At 32.0% G+C, this 17,946-nt stretch overlaps 1 protein-coding gene across 1 annotated transcript; it reads right to left on the reverse strand.

Moving 5' to 3' along the window:
* Nucleotides 1-2,102: 2,102 nt before the first annotated feature.
* Nucleotides 2,103-5,716, reverse strand: LOC106641547 (uncharacterized). The gene is made up of 5 exons (XM_089597855.1): nt 5,598-5,716; nt 4,064-5,114; nt 2,817-2,971; nt 2,541-2,725; nt 2,103-2,432 (listed from the first exon to the last, which is right to left on the reverse strand). Exons 1-5 carry the CDS (start codon nt 5,705-5,707, stop codon nt 2,260-2,262), a joined length of 1,674 nt encoding a protein of 557 aa, XP_089453981.1. The 5' UTR covers nt 5,708-5,716; the 3' UTR covers nt 2,103-2,259.
* Between the last annotated feature and the right edge of the window lie 12,230 nt (nt 5,717-17,946).

Genomic DNA, 17,946 nt, shown 5'->3' on the forward strand with positions numbered 1-17,946 from the left:
TTAGTTATTAAAGTACTCAAAACTTTGTTTTTAGAAAAATAAACAAAAAAATAAAAAAATAAATTAGACTGCATTTAACTCCTTTTAGAGATGGTCGCATCGGCCTTGAAACAGTCCCATTATGTATCCTTGATTGGCTAAAACTCAATAGTAACCTCGATTGGTTAAGTATCGCGAGGTCCCGGCGCTCTCTCGATTGAGTTGCGCTTACTGTAAACCTGCATTGGAAAATTAAAAGTGATCTTTTTTTTTCATGCCTTAGGCTTTTTTTTCATATAAGATTTATGTTTATTAATTATTCACGTGGTGTTTGTTAATTTTTTTTTCATGTGTTATATTTTCTCATAATTTTTATTTTTCATTCAATGTGAATCACGGAATTAACTCAAGTACTGCATGAGAGATTGCAATACAATAGATTAAAATAAATTTTTCTCGTGATTTTGGCAATAAACCTCATCTTCAAAGGTAAAGAAGGTGTTCCATTCAATCTTCCAAACAACCAACTCTTTAAAAGTCTCTGATTCTATTTGTAAGCGGAAGAGTTACCATTTGTTTTTTTTATGAGGAAAAAAAAAAAAAAAAAAAAACTAAACCAAATTGCCACATTTTTTGCAGAAATCGTTGCGCAATCAAAACACTCCTACTTTTATTTCCATAATCTATTATTTAGTCGGATTCTGCGTCGTGTATTATTCGGAGTCCGCCTCACCATATTTTCCCAGCCAATGGCAAAGTTGCGCGTGAGCCGCCGCCGACTCAAAATACCTGCTCTCCATTCCACAAGCCCATTGACTCACTTTTATACCACCTCGGCCAGTCAGTTCTAATATAAACTGTTGCGCGGCTGTCAGTGATTAGTTTTATCCTGGTCTTTATCTCGAGCATTTGTAAATTGCTTTCCTGGGAAACTCGGTACTCGTTGCATTCGAGCGTGGATGCACGCACCGCGTCAACAAGTTTTTCACATTGCACGGTCTGTGGTTTCTTTGCCATGCTGACCTCCAGTGTTTTTTAACATTTTTCGTGACTGATAAAATGAGTCATGCATTTCACATGAATGTCAACGTTTTAGAAAAATTCTTCCATTTACTTATTTGGGTGTTATAAAATTTCGAAAACTCTATCCACCGTAATGATAAAATATTGTTTTTCAATATTTCTTACACATTAATTATTAATATTTAATTTAGAAAAACGCAATCATTAAATTTAATACATTGTGAGAATTTAAGTTAATTTGGTTTCAAAAGCTGGCACTTTTAATTTTCTGAAAATATTTCATGTGTATTTTATGCAGTTTTTACTTAATTAAATTAGTATTTCAAGATGTTGATTTTACTTATTTACGAAAAAATTTCAAAAACATATGAAGCTCAGTTTATTGGCGTATAAACAATTATAATTTGAAGAAAAAAAAAACTATTTTACAATACTTTTAGGTGTTACCTCTAGGATTGAAAAAATCGTCACAATAGAATTTTCGATGATATATTCACCATTACAGATGTTGTTTGACAAATTTTAACAACTAAATATTGACATAGTAGAGTTTAGGTGATTTATTTGATTCAAGACTGGCGAATTGAAGTATTCATTGGCCGTTGCCAAATTTGCTTTCGCATTGTAAGGGAAAATGTATTTCACAAGCGACAGAATCCAACTGCTGAGACGTTTGAGTACCGATACATTGGATTCCAGAGTAAGTCTTAGTGTGGTTGTATTTTGTCAAAAACAAGTTGAAAAACATATAGGTTGTGTAATTTGATCGATTCATTGCAGGTTTACAGTCAAGAAGTGAAAAAAATCAGCCACACAACAAGCTTTTATATGCTAATAGCTCTAATTGTACTCATAATTTTAATTGCTGGGATTCTTGAAATTGCAGACATTTTGAAAAAAAACTAGGCTCATTTGACTTGTAATTTATCACTAATAAATGGCCGTAACAATCATTGGTCACTACAACTTATCCAAATAAGTTAAAACTTTTATTTCCATCTTTATAACTTTACAAAATTTCATATTAAATTTATTAATCATGAAAACAACGGTATTTGTACTTCCTTTTTATAAGTTGTGTGTAAATTAGTTGTGTCAAAATTACTATAAAAGAAATTAAAGGCCATGAGGATTACAATGATGGAAGAAAAACAAGTTTTGTTAAGCGATTAAAAATAAATTTATATAAAATAAATATGTACAAATTTTACAAAATTAAACTTTTGTATCAATGGAAAGAAATCACTATAAACTAAATTATAAATCAGCTGAACTCCACTTGTAGGCTTCTTCTTCTACAGCTTTCTTCTTATTTTGAGCTTCGAACCATTTTTTTTCATATCCGTTGCTTCGGTCCACTCCGTCCCATCGACAACCAGGTGGGATGCCAAATCGGTTGGGCATGTATGAGCCCTGATATTTCATTTTTTCTGCAAATAGTGTGATAAAGTTACAAGATGATATGAAATAGAGGAAAAAGTTTACAAAAATCAATGCTCAACCAAAGAAAATACTACAGGGCTAAGTATATATTGTACCTGGTGGTCTTTTTCCTTCCTTAATTTCTTTTTCTTTAAAGTAAGCCAACATTGGGTCGTCATCTCTGTCCCTCATCCTCAATTCTTTGTCAAGATCTTCATCATCGGCATATCGAGCCAGAGGTTTACTCATTTCATGTAGATCTCTTTGAAGTTTCTGAGAGCGATCTTCAACTTGCTTCAAACTAAAGGTCAAATAAAATGATGAAATATCATGATTGAAGTATCATTTTTTAAAGTTATAAATTATATTTTTTTTCAAAGAAGGAAACTCACCCTTTGCCCCATTCAGAATACTTTGCATTAATTTCATTTTGGGCTTTTTGTTTCTTTCTGGCTTCTTCAGCTTCCCTCTCTAAATTGCGTCTTTTCCCAGTTCTTCTGTCACGTATGACGACTTGCTCTTTATTATTTTGCATTTCTTTACTCATCTGCAAGGTAAATATTTATGTTAAAGAGTTTTGACTCTGCAAATCACTATTGGTTGATCAGTTGCTTGCATACTCTTTGTTCGGATTAGAAGAGGCCTTTCAGGGAATGCACGATACATAAGATTCGTTCACCTTACAATCCAGGGACGGTCGGGGACAGTCTGGGCGAGTCAGAGACGAAAGTGAACAAGTGCTCTTCTCCGATCGTCCCCGATCGTCCCTGACCGTACGCGATGCGCAGTTGTACACGTTAGGTTAGGTTAATGCTGTATGTAAACAATAGTTTGTAAATAAAGAAGTGCAAATACAAAAAAGTTTGTTTACTTTTTGCATTAACCTAACCTAACATGTAAAACTGCGCATCGCGTACGGTCAGGGACGATCGGAGAAGAGCACTTGTTCACTTTCGTCTCCGACTCGCCCAGACTGTCCCCGACCGTCCCTGGATTGTAAGGTGAACGAATCTATAAACGCATATGTAGGACCGACATAAATTATGCTGTCACATAACCAATGAACAGAAATAAACACTAAGTAATACATATATATGCATAGTGGACCTAGATGAGCTGAGGGCTGGGGTACAGATGAGACAAAAAATTAATATCAGCCGCCAATCTCACAAAAGTTGAGAAACCTTGTGATTTGAGGAGATCCAAAGTGTTTTCGCGATGCAGACTCACTATGACGAGTTACATCGGTATTTAAACACTGCCAAACGCTAAAAATTTATACTTGCCGACACTGAGCCCAATGGATAAAAAAAAAAAAAGTTGCATGAAGTGACATTTACGGCTAAATCGAACTTCCTATGAAAAAATTAATACTTGTCATCACTTTGCCCTACGTTTTTGAAAATAATTTATGTTCAGATCCAAAGTAGTGCAAATTTGGAACTCAATCATAAGGGGGATTTGGGCCAACTCAATGAGAACGAGAGTACATAGCTTTAATGTGCCACTAAGAAGTCGCATAAAGAACGGCTTTATGGCATACTTATAAAAATGAAATGAGATTTGCAAGCAAGATACGAAAATCAAAGTAAATAAAACTCATAGTTTTATGTTGTAATACAAAGAAAAATGGACTTACTTTTTTCAGCATTTCTTTTTCTCGTTTTTTTTGTGCCTCTTCTTCTTCTTTCAGAGCTTTCAATGACTGAAGACCAGCAGATTTGCCATCTAGTGTCTTCCTTTGTTTGAAGTCATCCTTACTTCTATTTGATCTTGGTGGGCTAAGATCATCTTCTTTGATTGGCTTTCTTGAAGTTCTAGGAGGACTGAGGTCAGAGTCATTATTTTGTCTTTTTTCGTTTGATCTTTCATCTCTACTACGAGAATTGTGAGAAATGAACTTTGATCGTGGTGCATTCGAGTCCTCGTATTCTTCTCTTTTATCCCACTTTGATCTCCGTGCACTAAAATCATTATCACTGTCTTTTTTCCTTCTGTTGACATCTTTCGAAGGTCTTGGTGGACTCAAGTCGTCATTATCAGCTTGTCTTCTTCTACTGACATCTTTCACAGGTCTTGGTGGGCTCAAGTCATTGACATGGGCTTGTTTTCTTTTACTGACATCTTTTATAGGTCTTGGTGGACTCAAGTCATTGTCACTAGCATGTCTTCTTTTTTTCATGTCTTTTGAAGATCTTGGTGGACTGAGATCAGAGTCATTAGATGATTTTCTTTTATTTTTTCTAGATCTATCAGAACTGGAGTCTGAGCTATCAGATGAGCTATGATCACGTTCTTTGTCTTTGCCTTTCCGCTTTAATGAAACTTTTTTTTTCTTCTTAGATTTTCTGTCATCATCATCGCTTTCAGAGTTACTGTTGCTACAGCTATGGTTTCTTTTGTTTTTTCTAGAGACTTCTTTTGTACTTTTGGCACTATCTGTAGATTTGTGATTGTTTGCTTGTTGGCTTTTTTGAGGATTTTCCACTTTTGAAATAGATATGTCTCCAGTACCATCATCAGCAATGAGTTTCCATTTTTGTTTATTACCAAAATTAAGGGGTCCACGCTCATCAACTATACCAACTATCTGAGGTGCATCTTCGGTGGCATTGAAAATACTAATTTCGTCATCATCGAATGCTGTTGAGAGCTTGTTCAGATCAATGTCGTCATCAATAATTGTTACACTGCAAGTAATGTTTTATCAGCGATTTAATAAAAGGAATAACAAGAAATTTTCAACTAAAATAGTTCAAGAAATATTTTCTAGCAAACAATGCAATTTAACGTGCAGACATGTAAATTTTCAAGATGCATGTACGTAATTAAATATATACATCTTAGTAAAAACTATAACTAGTATTGCTAACTGATGTTAAAAAACTATCTGAAGTGAATTTTAATTAATTTTTGTTTACAAGTGATAAGAGAGAGACTACACTTGGTACAAGCGTTGGGTACTAAAAAACGCATAGATCAATGTAACTCGATAACGTGTAAATGTTAACGTTGGTTTTTTTTTAAGTACTTAAAAATGTTTCTTACAAATATTTGTATAGTTACTTTTAAAAGCATTGTGTATGTTATGTATTAATTCATAACCTAAAACATAAGGAAAAACTGTAGATACAAGATTAAGTTGAAATACATCTACATAATCAGAGACTTACGTTTTGGGGCCGACTTTGATCTTCTTTTTCTTTTTTTTCTTTTTTTCGGAATCACCTTTCGACAAGTATTTCTTTAAGTACTCTTTTTGATTAATTTTGGGAGCCTCCATCCTCACGCTCGCGATAACACAATTAGCAGAAGCAAAACTCAAGAGCTAGTATACTATACATATGCAGCAGATGCAAGAGTCGAGTTGGCATTCGTAGGTTGGTAATCATTATACCAACTTATGTTGTGTTTTGGCGCTTTTTTTAAATCTACATTTACTGTACTTATATTTTTTACTGTTGTTAATTTACAACCAAAGTTGAAAACTAATTGAAATTAATTTTGTGCATCGTGTGACATGAGCTTATACGATTTAAAAAAATATTTTTCTTACTGTCACGTATTACAAGGGTTGAATTTTGAAAAACTACACGAGTACTTGTAAAAAAACTATCTTTAAGGTTATTCTCATTACTATTGTTAAAATCGCGTATTTACGAATTTAACGGCAACTAAAATTAGAAAATCTGATCCACGCATACTCAATCGAATTTGAATGTTAAATCATCAAAATGTATTCCACTACAAGCATAAAATATAATTTAACTTTTGGAAATTTCCATAAGATAACTGTGTTATCTCGACACCACAAGAATGACCACCTGAACCACATAAGGTATAAGTACCTTTGTTTTAATAATGTACACCCTTATAAATGTACTAGAGTTTGGCCAAGGTGGAAACCTGTCCCAATACTTGGCCACTAACACAATTACGCAATTTACAACAATTACCGTGATTCCAAAGCCATTTTCTTAATAGATTCAAGTTCGGCGTGCAATTAGGAACCACCTTGAGAAGTGATCTTATCAATATTGTGTTAACAGTAGTGTTAAAATATATCCGAAATGAGAGTATGAACCTTAATTTCTTATTGTTTACGCGATTTGCGTGCATATAATTAAGTACTACGGCGATCAAGTACTACTTAATACATTTACTTTGAAGCGTGCTATCGACGTCCAAGCCGAGAGGAATCTACACTTGAGGAAAACATTTTCAGTTTTACTTTATTGAATAAGTTTATGATGTAGTCCCTCCGAATCCGAAAGTGAAATTTCCCTACCGGCAGGGACACATGGCACTCAGCCATACGACTGGATGATCCCGATCAGTGTCCCTGCGACTTTCCCTACGGCCAATCCGAAAACTGAAACGAGTCCAAACTCAACTGCCAGTGCGATTTTCGGCATCAGTTGTTCGACAGCTAAGGAGTGTTAAAATTCAGTCGTCCAGTGCATCGATCATTACGAGTTCAACATGTGTCACGTGTGTTGCTGCTGTAGTGTGGTGAGTGAGAACATTTTTTTCAATCACCGACAACATAGTCGTACGTTAAAATAATATTCTCGAACATCATTTTTCGTCCTTGGTCGAGAAAATGTCGTTCGTGGCTCGGAAATGTTTTATTGTGGGACAACCTCACCCTTTTTTGGGTGCCTATGGTGTATTTTCCACTTATGGTGCGAAATGTATAATTAAATATATAATATTTTATTAACATAGCACTTCTACCAAACTGTTGATAGTTGCCATAATGATATTTGCCACTTTTGCGTATTACGTATATTATTACGGATGGCCTTTTCCTACTCGATGTCAATGTCCCAACCGATTCACAAATACAGCGAAGTAATCATCAAAAGGTAAGAAAGTCGTTTAATATTTGAGAGAATGTTAAATAAGAATACTTGACGAGTGGGACGGAAAACCTCAATTCTTTTTATTTATTTATTTATAGGTCCGATTAATTATGCCTTCTAGTCTCATATACTTTACCTGGTCGTAAAAAAAAATTTAATAGTGACATGCTCGAGTTAACTACAGTTGTTTTATCAATTAAACTTAAACATTTTTAATTGACATCAAGTCTTCAGTTACGATTTGTTTAATAACGCATTTATGTTATTATGATAATTAAAGTGCGGATGGAAGATTGAGGCTCGATCAATTACATACATACATACAGTGTGTACATAAAATAGTTTACCAAAAATCTAGAGAAATTTTTAGCTTTATTTATTGTTTAAAGTGTATAGAGTAACGTAAATCGTACGTTAACAAATTTAATGTGGTATTCAATCATTAAATAATGTATAAAATTACTTTGAAAATATATTTAATCCTAAAATTATTCATGTACGTAGTTTTATTATTTTTTTTTACGAATTAAAATATCGTAGTTGTAACTTTTTTTCTATTGTAATAATCCATACTTTTTAAAACTGTTAACCTAATTTAAATTTTTATTTTTATGAAGTTAGCTATTTTGATAAAAATGGCTGCAATTTATGTTTGTTCTTGTTTTTTCTTTCAACTTAACAATTTTTAATATAATGCCTTGTAAGTGTGCAAGAACATAGCTTTTGTTTAGGCCTTACCACCGATTTAAACTCTTCTTTCTGGCATTTATTCTGAAATTTACCTTTTTAATTACTATTTTTCCATGATTGTGCACTAGCATAGTGTCTTACTTAATCCAAGCATGTCTGCAAAATTCTACTTATTTTGTAATCATTAGTCATGCATTTTATTTTATATTAAAAGAGAAAATTATTGAATTTTCTGACTAATCCTGCCGTTGATAGAATTGTAAAATTATTTTTAATAACTAATGTTATATCACTATAAGGCAAACACAGGATCTAGAAATTTGCGAATATTGAAATCAAATAGGTTGTTTTAAATATTAATACCATAAAATAAAATTCAAAATATGAAGTAACAATATTTTTAAAATATCGAAAGTGTAGATGTAGTACATTTTTAATTATTTATTGTAATGCAAGGTAAAAGCATAATATTCTTCAGTTTACCGTTAACAGTTTTGCACAAATACAAGTAAAAAAATGACAAAAATGACAGTATACATAGATGTACCCGAAACTGTGCAAGATGCACTATATTGTTTATGATTTGTTTATGTGCAACTACTCATTTTCACTGATAGTCGCACAGTGACAGTCACTAATTCTGTCAAATACTCGATACAAAATGTGCAAGTTCTTTGAAAGCGAACAAACAAGAACTCGAAGTTTACAAAACGAGCCGAAGGTGAGGGCCGTAACGAGGTTCGTAAAGCAGCCTTTGTATATTTTTTCGCCTGAGAACCCAAAATGAAGCGGCGTTGGTGACTTGGGCTATTTTTTGAGATTAGAAGGCGGAAAAATTTTCTCAGGCGGAAAAATAGTAGGATATTCGAATCTCGTTTAAAAAGGCTTCTTTTACAAAACCGCACAGTTCGTAAATCGAAGCCTTTGCAAACTTAGACGTAATATACTATTTTCTTATACCACCGACAAAAGTATGACTTTGGTTTTGTGGTTGCCTCGCAGAGGATGCCAAAATACTTTTCCTAATAAGCAGTAAATTTAATTGTCACTATACTGCGCCGAAAGAAGGAATTTTAATTACTAATATTTTAAAAATTCTTTCTCCCTGCGCAGGATTGGTGAAAAGGTAGTTTTCGTACCTAGTGGCGCATGTTGCCAGGGCGAGCACCAGGCCCAAGAAACCTGCGAATCAGGGCCCAAGGGACTCCTTGTGCTTGCCCTGGTTGTATGCACACCAGGTGTGAACCCTATTTTTCTTACCGATAGCACATCTGACCCTCAAAAACGCCCAACGTAGGAAAAATACTTTTCCGCCTTCTAACCTCAAAATAGCACCTTCGCCGCTTGATTTTGGGTTCTCAGGCGGAAAATAGTATACGAAACTCATTCGAAAAAGCTTCTTTATGAACCTCGTTACGGCTCTCGCCCGCCTTTGGCTCATTCCATAAACCTCTCGGTTCGTAAATCGAAGCCTTTGCAAACTCGTACGCAATATACTATTACGCCCCACGTTCGAAGGTTAAGAAATTTATGAGATTTCACGTTAATGACTTTTATTTATGCAAGTGAAATATAAGACATTCCTAACCTCGCTCACTAGGTGCGCAGTATATTTTTTCACTTGAAAGGTTGGGAGGAAGAGACAAATCGTATACGGACCTCGGGAAGAAAGTACGGCATCGTTTCCTGGATGTTTGGCAACTCACATTCCGGGTAGGGAATGCCGTACTTTCTCCTCTCGGTGTGTAATATACTGTGAACGCTATAAAATATTGATTGAAATTATGTGTACGAACTGTAATTTTCTCTAACAGTTATGTTTGTACATGGCCTGCATAAAAAAATGTAATATAATTAATGATAGCCAATATTCTGATTGTCGATACGCATGTCGTCTGATTAATGTTTGAATGTAGATTGTACGTAGATAAACAAATCTTTGTTGCTCTTTGGGTGCTTACAATAATGAGAATGTTTGGAGCCAAACTCTGCCACCTGCAGCGCTATAGCTGCTGAAGAGCCATCATGGCGTCTCGAATGTATACATATAGTGATATACAAATACATTTTTACCATTATTGTATTGAAAATACATGTGTACAGATACAGACTGTATGCTGAGCAGCCTCGACTTATGTACATGTTCCAGTGCCTTAGTGTCGCCATATTAGACATAGTATATGTTATTAAATAGTTTAGATTACGTTGAATCTAAGGGTACCTTTTTTATATCCTTAACCGGACAAAATCTTGAGAATTCATGCTTGAAGCTCGCTCTTTCAACTACAGCGCTCATGGCAGGTAGACTAAGACTAATGATTTTCAACTCTAATCGAAAGTGTCGGGTATTATCAGTAGTACTTATTTTTCAAATGCCGTCGTAAAAAATATAGAAAACCGGAAAATATTCTGAGACATTCTATTTACAATTGATCGACTAGTCGTATTTCCGTATAGGTTAGTCTATGTTTTTCTTGCGGAAGTGGTGCCAACTATCAAAGATTTTTTGGCAAATTAGGGCTTCAAGATGCGGGTTGGTATCTCTACTCGCTAGAACCTCCTTAATAATGATTTGACAGTCATCATTAAGTCTAGAGACGGTCAAAAATATAGTCCGGTAGCTGAAGCAATCAATAAGGAACAAATCGGAGATAGCGTCCAAACTTTGCAGATCGCTTCGTATTATGGTCTGTAAACATGGAAAAATAGTTTTGTCCAACCAAACCACGGGCTTCAATTGTTATTAAGCAATTAGTGAAAATTTACCATTTTTTTTCTTAGTTTTTCTCATATAACTTTTTTTGTGGCTGTCGGATTGCAAAAAAAGCTAAAGATATTTTGTTCGTTATTTAATTATCTACCGATCTGTGTAGGTTAGATCATTAGAAGACTTTTTTTCGCGAAGTTATATTGCAAAAAAGTGCAAAAATCGTCGTTATAAATTGTCATTTTGAAACAACCATAACTTTTATAATGTTTAATGAAAATGCTTCAAAATTTGGTATTCGATAGTTCTTATAGAGATCTTAAGCCATGCCCAAGGCTTTTCTTGTATTATGAAAAATAACGTAAATAAACTATAATTAATTAAAAAATTCATTTGATTGTCCTGATCGTTAAAATTGAGCTAGACTAAAACTTTAAAATGGATTTTATTCAAAATACAAAGGACTTCAATTTAGTATAAAAAAAATTTTTTTTTTCAATTTTTACCCTGATTTTTTACAAAATTTAATTTTGCAATTTTAACAAATTAATATTACTCGATCATTTTTTATTGTGGAGAAGTAGAACTAGTTTCATCTAATAGTGTATATTTTTACACAAATTTACAAAAAAAAATTTTTACGATACGATGTTTTTAACTATAGTTATTAACAATTTAGTGTTTTTTGCAAGTGTTTAATTTCTATCGGTTTTTTCGATTTGAAAAAAATATTATAGTATCTACATAGCATCTGTTGTTGTAATATATGACTTACAGATTTTTTAACAAATAATTGACAGTTAGAAAAAATTACTTATTTATACAGTTTTACGTGCGATAACGGCCTGTGTACGGCGAATTGCATGTTTCAGGCGTCGACGCATGTGAACGATAATTTTCTTTTTGAACGTATTTGAGAATCCCTACCTTTCAATTTTACTGCGTACGAATAGAGAACAATGGAATCCATTGCTCAGACGTGTGTAAATACTGTGAAGGTAAAAATTGTGCTAACATGGAAGACAGAATAGTGTCTCTTGGTGAAGATGAAGATGATAACGACGTATACAGTATTCAGAACGTAGAGCATGAGCAAATTCAAATCCAGATGAGTGAATTAGTATTAAAAGACGATTCTGATGACATCTTGTTCGCCGAAATAGAAGATGACACCGAGAGTGATAGTGATCACACACCAGTGACAAAAAAACGTAAAATATAAGAAATAGTATTTTATAAAAAATTTATGCAACAAATATCATGTACATCGTATTTTCTTGCATTCACATAATAAATTTTGTATAAAAATGTATGTTTATGTATTTTTAGTTATTACAAAACAATAATAAAAGTAAAAAATCAAATAATTTTATTTTTCGAAATGGTATGGAAACGCCTGAAACATGCAATCCGCCGTACACAGGCCGTTATCGCACGTAAAACTGTTTAAATAAGTAATTTTTTCTAACTGTCAATTATTTGTTAAAAAATCTGTCAGTCATATATTACAACAACAGATGCTATGTAGATACTATAATATTTTTTTCAAATCGAAAAAACCGATAGAAATTAAACAATTGCAAAAAACACTAAATTGTTAATAACTATAGTTAAAAACATCGTATCGTAAAAATTTTTTTTGTGAATTTGTGTAAAAATATACACTATTAGATGAAACTAGTTCTACTTCTTCACAATAAAAAATGATCGAGTAATGTTAATTTGTTAAAATTGCAAAATTAAATTTTGTAAAAAATCGGGGTAAAAATTGAAAAAAAAATTTTTTTTTTCTTTTAAAAATTGAAGTCCTTTGTATTTTGAATAAAATCCATTTTAAAGTTTCAGTCTAGCTCAATTTGAACGATCAGGACAATCAAATGAATTTTTTAATTAATTATAGTTTATTTACGTTATTTTTCATAATACAAGAAATGCCTTGGGCATGGCTTAAGATCTCTATAAGAGCTATCGAATACTAAATTTTAAAGCATTTTCATTAAACATTATAAAAGTTATGGATGTTTTAAAATGACAATTTATAACGACGATTTTTGCACTTTTTTGCAATATAACTTCGCGAAAAAAAGTCTTCTAATGATCTAACCTACACAGATCGGTAGATAATTAAATAACGAACAAAATATTTTAGCTTTTTTTGCAATCCGACAGCCACAAAAAAAGTTATATGAGAAAAACTAAGAAAAAAAATGGTAAATTTTTACTAATTGTTTAATAACAATTGAAGCCCGTGGTTTGGTTGGACAAAACTATTTTTCCAGTTTTACAGACCATAATACGAAGCGATCTGCAAAGTTTGGACGCTATCTCCGATTTGTTCCTTATTGGCTATTTTTTGATGCTTCAGCTACCGGACTATTATTCCGATTAGAAAGCTTACTCTAGCTGTAACTTTCGACTAGATAAATGTTTTTGACTTCACTAAGATTAAAACTAAAGCTTAGTAAAAGCACTTCATTACACGTTTTGACAAAGTTAAAAGTGACAATCATATCAAAGGTTATAGCTACTTAACAATCATATCGAAAATCGTCAAGAATTGAAATTATTTCATAAAAAATTAAGACTTGAGCCATAATTTCTTCTTTACCGAATATTTTTAAACAAATTAAGGTTTAATTGATATTATTTTAAAAATCCTCTTATTTGAGGTTTGGTAACGTAAAAAAATTTTTAAATGGTCAAGAGTTATGGCGGATTTAAGAGGCTTTTTTGGAGATCGCTCGGATGGATCATACATTTTCATAAAAATCTTAAAAAAGTTTGTCACCCTCCTCTTATTAAATGTTCACGAATTTTCTCACATTTCAGGATGTATGTATAAAAAACGGCTATTTTTGTAGGTGTGCTTCTGTTTTTTTTTTTTTTTTTTTTTTGTTTATAGAATTTTCTAATTTAAAATAAAATGTGCCTTCTTAGAAAATTACTGCTGGCTAGAAACTCGTTAACGTAGATGAATAAATGGGCTTACGACATGTTGACGAGTTTTTAGTGAGTTTATGTAATAATGTAAAAGTAACTATGAAACAATCTAAAAAAGACTTCCAAGTTTCGATGTCCAGGCGCTTATATAAAGGATAAAACCAATTTTCAAGACTATGTCACTCAAACTTATACTCAGCTGAAGCATGTTTAAATAATTGTACAGAAAATCATTATATTCATATCTAGTTTTATTTTCCGGAAGCGCGATACAGACATTTTTTATCAGAAGCACCTAAGCTTTTAGTGGAACGGGAGATACTTAGAGGAGAATAATTGTGGCCATTAAGGCTTGAAATTATGCATACACGGTGAATTTGCATGGTGTTAAGGTAATTTTTACGAGTAAATAAATGTATTACAGGTTCGTATGAATGCGATATGGTAATTATTTTGCCAGAGGCGTAGGTTCATGATCCGAAATCAAGCTGAATATAATAAATCTTTTCTTGTAATTTCTCGAGTACTATGATTTCCAAAACATTAACTTTTATTGTTTGATAAATAAATTAAGAAGGTAGTCCGATGCATTTTCAATTTTAAAGTGTTTGACAGAATTGTTCTTACTTCTTTTCCTCGATGGGCTTTTTGGGATGGTATATAAGAGCTGTGCTCTCATGTCCAAGTTGATGTCTCAACAAGTCGGGTTCGCTTGTGTAATTTGTCCCACAATATCTGCAACGGTATATGGTGGTTCCTCGGAATTGAAACTTGTATATGGGAGTGCTGGTTTTTTTAGTAACTGTGCCTTTTTTTTTTACTTCGGGAATTTGCTCCATTGCTAAGTATACTGGAGTACTAAGCACTCTCCACAATTTTTTTACTGCTACTATCGTTGGCTCGTTGATATGGTAATGATAAAACTGTGATTGAAAGATAAAGGCACTACGTTACAAAAATTTTTTTTTTTTGGAAAAATTGAAATTAGTTTTTAACACATTTTAGAAAATGTATTGTCCTGTATTATATATTTTTTTTTAAGTTTATCATTCTACTGAGTTAAAAAATTAGCTAAAAAGTTGAGATCATCAATATTTTTGTAGATGTATTTCTATGTATCTGTTTTCACTTGTGGTTAAAAATTAAATTACAGTTTGCGTATTCTTTCTATCTGCTTTACGAGTAGCTTAAACCGTTTTTATAATATTTAAATTTTTCAAAAAAATAAATGTCAAGTGTTAAACAATCGCATGAAACGAATAAGTCAAAAAAAACATACAGAGATTAAAAGTCAACAAGCAGTTTACATTATTAGAGTAGTTTGAGTATTTAAAAGTAAAAATAATAAATAAGATGTTTTGAAATTGACTAAAACTTTATACTTGAATGTTTGTCATTGCATATACCTTCTAATTTCAAGTGCTTGCAGTAAAACTATTTTATTTATTGCTAAAATGAGCACTAAAGCAACCTAAAACACATAATTAAATGTTTCTATAGCCTTGTTTAGGTACTTACAGTTTCTTGTTGGTTCTATTAAATCCAATTCTTCCTTGAGAAATACAGTCGCCTAGTACCTAAGTAGTCGAGAGCTACTAAAGTAATACACAAAATTTCTTCAATTTCACACTTCTGTAGTCTGCCATGCGAGGAGTATCGTTATGACATTATAATAGGATTTTAAACGTTTTTTAAATAGGTGTAAAAATATATGTGTGAAAAAAATTTTTTTTGTTCTTTTTGTCTGTTTGTGCCGTGTAAAGGAAAGATTGTTGGTGCTTATAGATCAGTTTCTGTATCCTATTGGAAAATAAACCTCCTGATATAATCATGTATTTATTTTAAAACTCGCTTTTTCCGTCGATATATGTGATTAAGATAGGCTTTAGTTGTGTACAGTATTTTTAAACATTTATAACAGTAGAATTTTGGTAAAGTAGTAAAAATGTGCAGTCATAGTTGCTGTGTCTAAATGTATATCAAGATAAGATTAACATTTAGTAGTGCTAGGTTATTCCAAAAATGCTTTTATCAGCCCATTAATGGCATCGTCTACATTAGTTATTAATGCTTCAATACTTAAGCATTACCTATAGAATAACTTTTCACTTATTTGAACGTGTGCTCAAGAATAAATTTAATGAAGTACGTTCATGAAGACGCAGTTATAATCAATGTAATTTCATGGTCTATCGAACTTTTACATAGCAAGAAAACTACTTTCCCTGATGTGTGAAATTTTTGCCATGTAAACCAGTGGAATCAAATGTTTAGGATTTTTGAGAAAAAATTTTCTACTAAAAAAATTCAACAACATGATCTATAATTTATAATAATTGTCTGTGAATTGAAACCAAGAGGAACGAAATTTTTTTTTTTTTTGTGTTATAAAAGTAAAAGGCAAATCAGGTGTTAAAAATAATTGAAAACTATCGTTGAATAAGTAAAAAAATTAAATGATCGCTTTTACCTTGGATTTGGATGAAAACAATAAAAATTTAAAAAATTTTTTTTCTTTACCACAAATAAAAGTCATTCATGATGTACACAATAAAAGCATAATTTAAAAATTTCCTTTCTTTACGTACTAAATTTGTAATTGAATATCTCAGTAACTTTGCCAGAGTGTCTAAATAAGTATAGTTTTTTATATACTAATAATCGTATTTTATATAGTTTAATATAAAGAATTGAATATAAAACTTTATTTAAAATTGAAAAACGTTAACAGTCTTAGGGATTTTTTATCAAAGTAACACGCAGCTTTATTTAGAAAATTTTTATTTTTACAGATTAGACTAGTAAGTATTTGGCCAGACATTTTGCAAGCTGTTAAATCCTAACCTGTAGTTTAATTTAAAATGTAAATTCGTACTTTTTTTCATCAATAGCAAAAGAACTAGACTATAATCTTTTCTTAGTCAGTTTACAATGAAAATGAGCTTAAAATTAAAACAGTATAATTAAAAGATAATACATGTATTAAAGCGAAAGGGTTGAATGTGAAACTTGTGAACTTTCGATAAACGTAAAGTGGATTACTAATACCAAATTCAATTTGTTTATGTAGATAAAACACTTGATTTGCTATTGATCGAACATTTCAACTTTTTCCGGGTTAATACCGAGTGCTAACTACTTTACTGGTTTGTGTCACAACTTAAAAATTAAGATCTTCAAACAATTAAGTCCTAATCGTGAAATTATTTATGTCAATAATGGTTAGAATATTTATAAACACGGTAGAAATAATGCATTAAACAGCACCTTAGTCTGCATATTATTTTAAACATTGAGGATTTTATAGACTAAAAGGTAAAAGCAAATTTCCTAGACAAGAACCGTTACAGTTGTGAACAATATATTTCAACAAGAGAAGCCGAAGACTAGAATGTTGTTGGGGTAACATCCTCTGATATTTTATGTAAATTGCAATTAATTAAGTATGTACTGACGTACACCATAAAACTATTATAAAACACATGGAACGGCTATTTACTACCAGAAGAGTAGAATCCTTGGAAGTTTTTATGTACAATTGAATAAACAATTATTGACCTAACCACCTACTAAATACACTAGATAAGTGAAAACCTGCTAGAATTCTTTTTTATCGGTATTACTGGTCAGTTTCATGTATGCGTTTTATAATAGTTTCGTGGTGTAGGTCGGCATATTAATACTAGATAAATTGGAGTTTATAAAAATATCATTCTCATTCACGACCGCAACGATTATAGTCCCGAAAATATGCGGTTCCCTCTTAGTCTATTGTTACAAAAATGCTGTTAATGCTTGTATGTATCACTTGTACAGGACCGGAATAAATTTTAAATTAAACATTGTCGATGTAATTGTAAGAAATTTAATTGATGTCATAAATTTTAAAACATTACTATTAAGGGGGCTCCTTCGCGAAAGTCCCCAAACAGAGATATATTATTTCTTGTAAATAAAAGTCTACTGAATTTAATGGTAATCTAAATTATATTTCGAATGGGTCAAAATTTTGAGAAATCCGAGCTCAAAGTTGTAACTACTAGCACGTGTTCCTATGGGGCAGCGTGAAAAACAATTTGTTTTCGTTTATAATAAAACTAAATTAAATGTCCCAGCAGACTGAATATATACGTTTTGTAGATGAAGTCTTCCTCTGTAATATGCTGTATTAAAAATTGTGGATAAAGGACCATTTAAGCGAGATATTTGTGATGGAAATAAATAAATAGTGTCCGGGAGGTCAGGAGGTCACGTGGGTAGCAGACGTACTTGTTCAGGACATATATATACCATATGCCTATATATTACATCGCTATACTA

The sequence above is a fragment of the Copidosoma floridanum genome, unplaced genomic scaffold, assembly GCF_036245765.1.
Source record: "Copidosoma floridanum isolate Cflo_tuat_1 unplaced genomic scaffold, Cflo_Japanese_pri ptg000040l, whole genome shotgun sequence".
NCBI lineage: Eukaryota > Metazoa > Arthropoda > Insecta > Hymenoptera > Encyrtidae > Copidosoma > Copidosoma floridanum.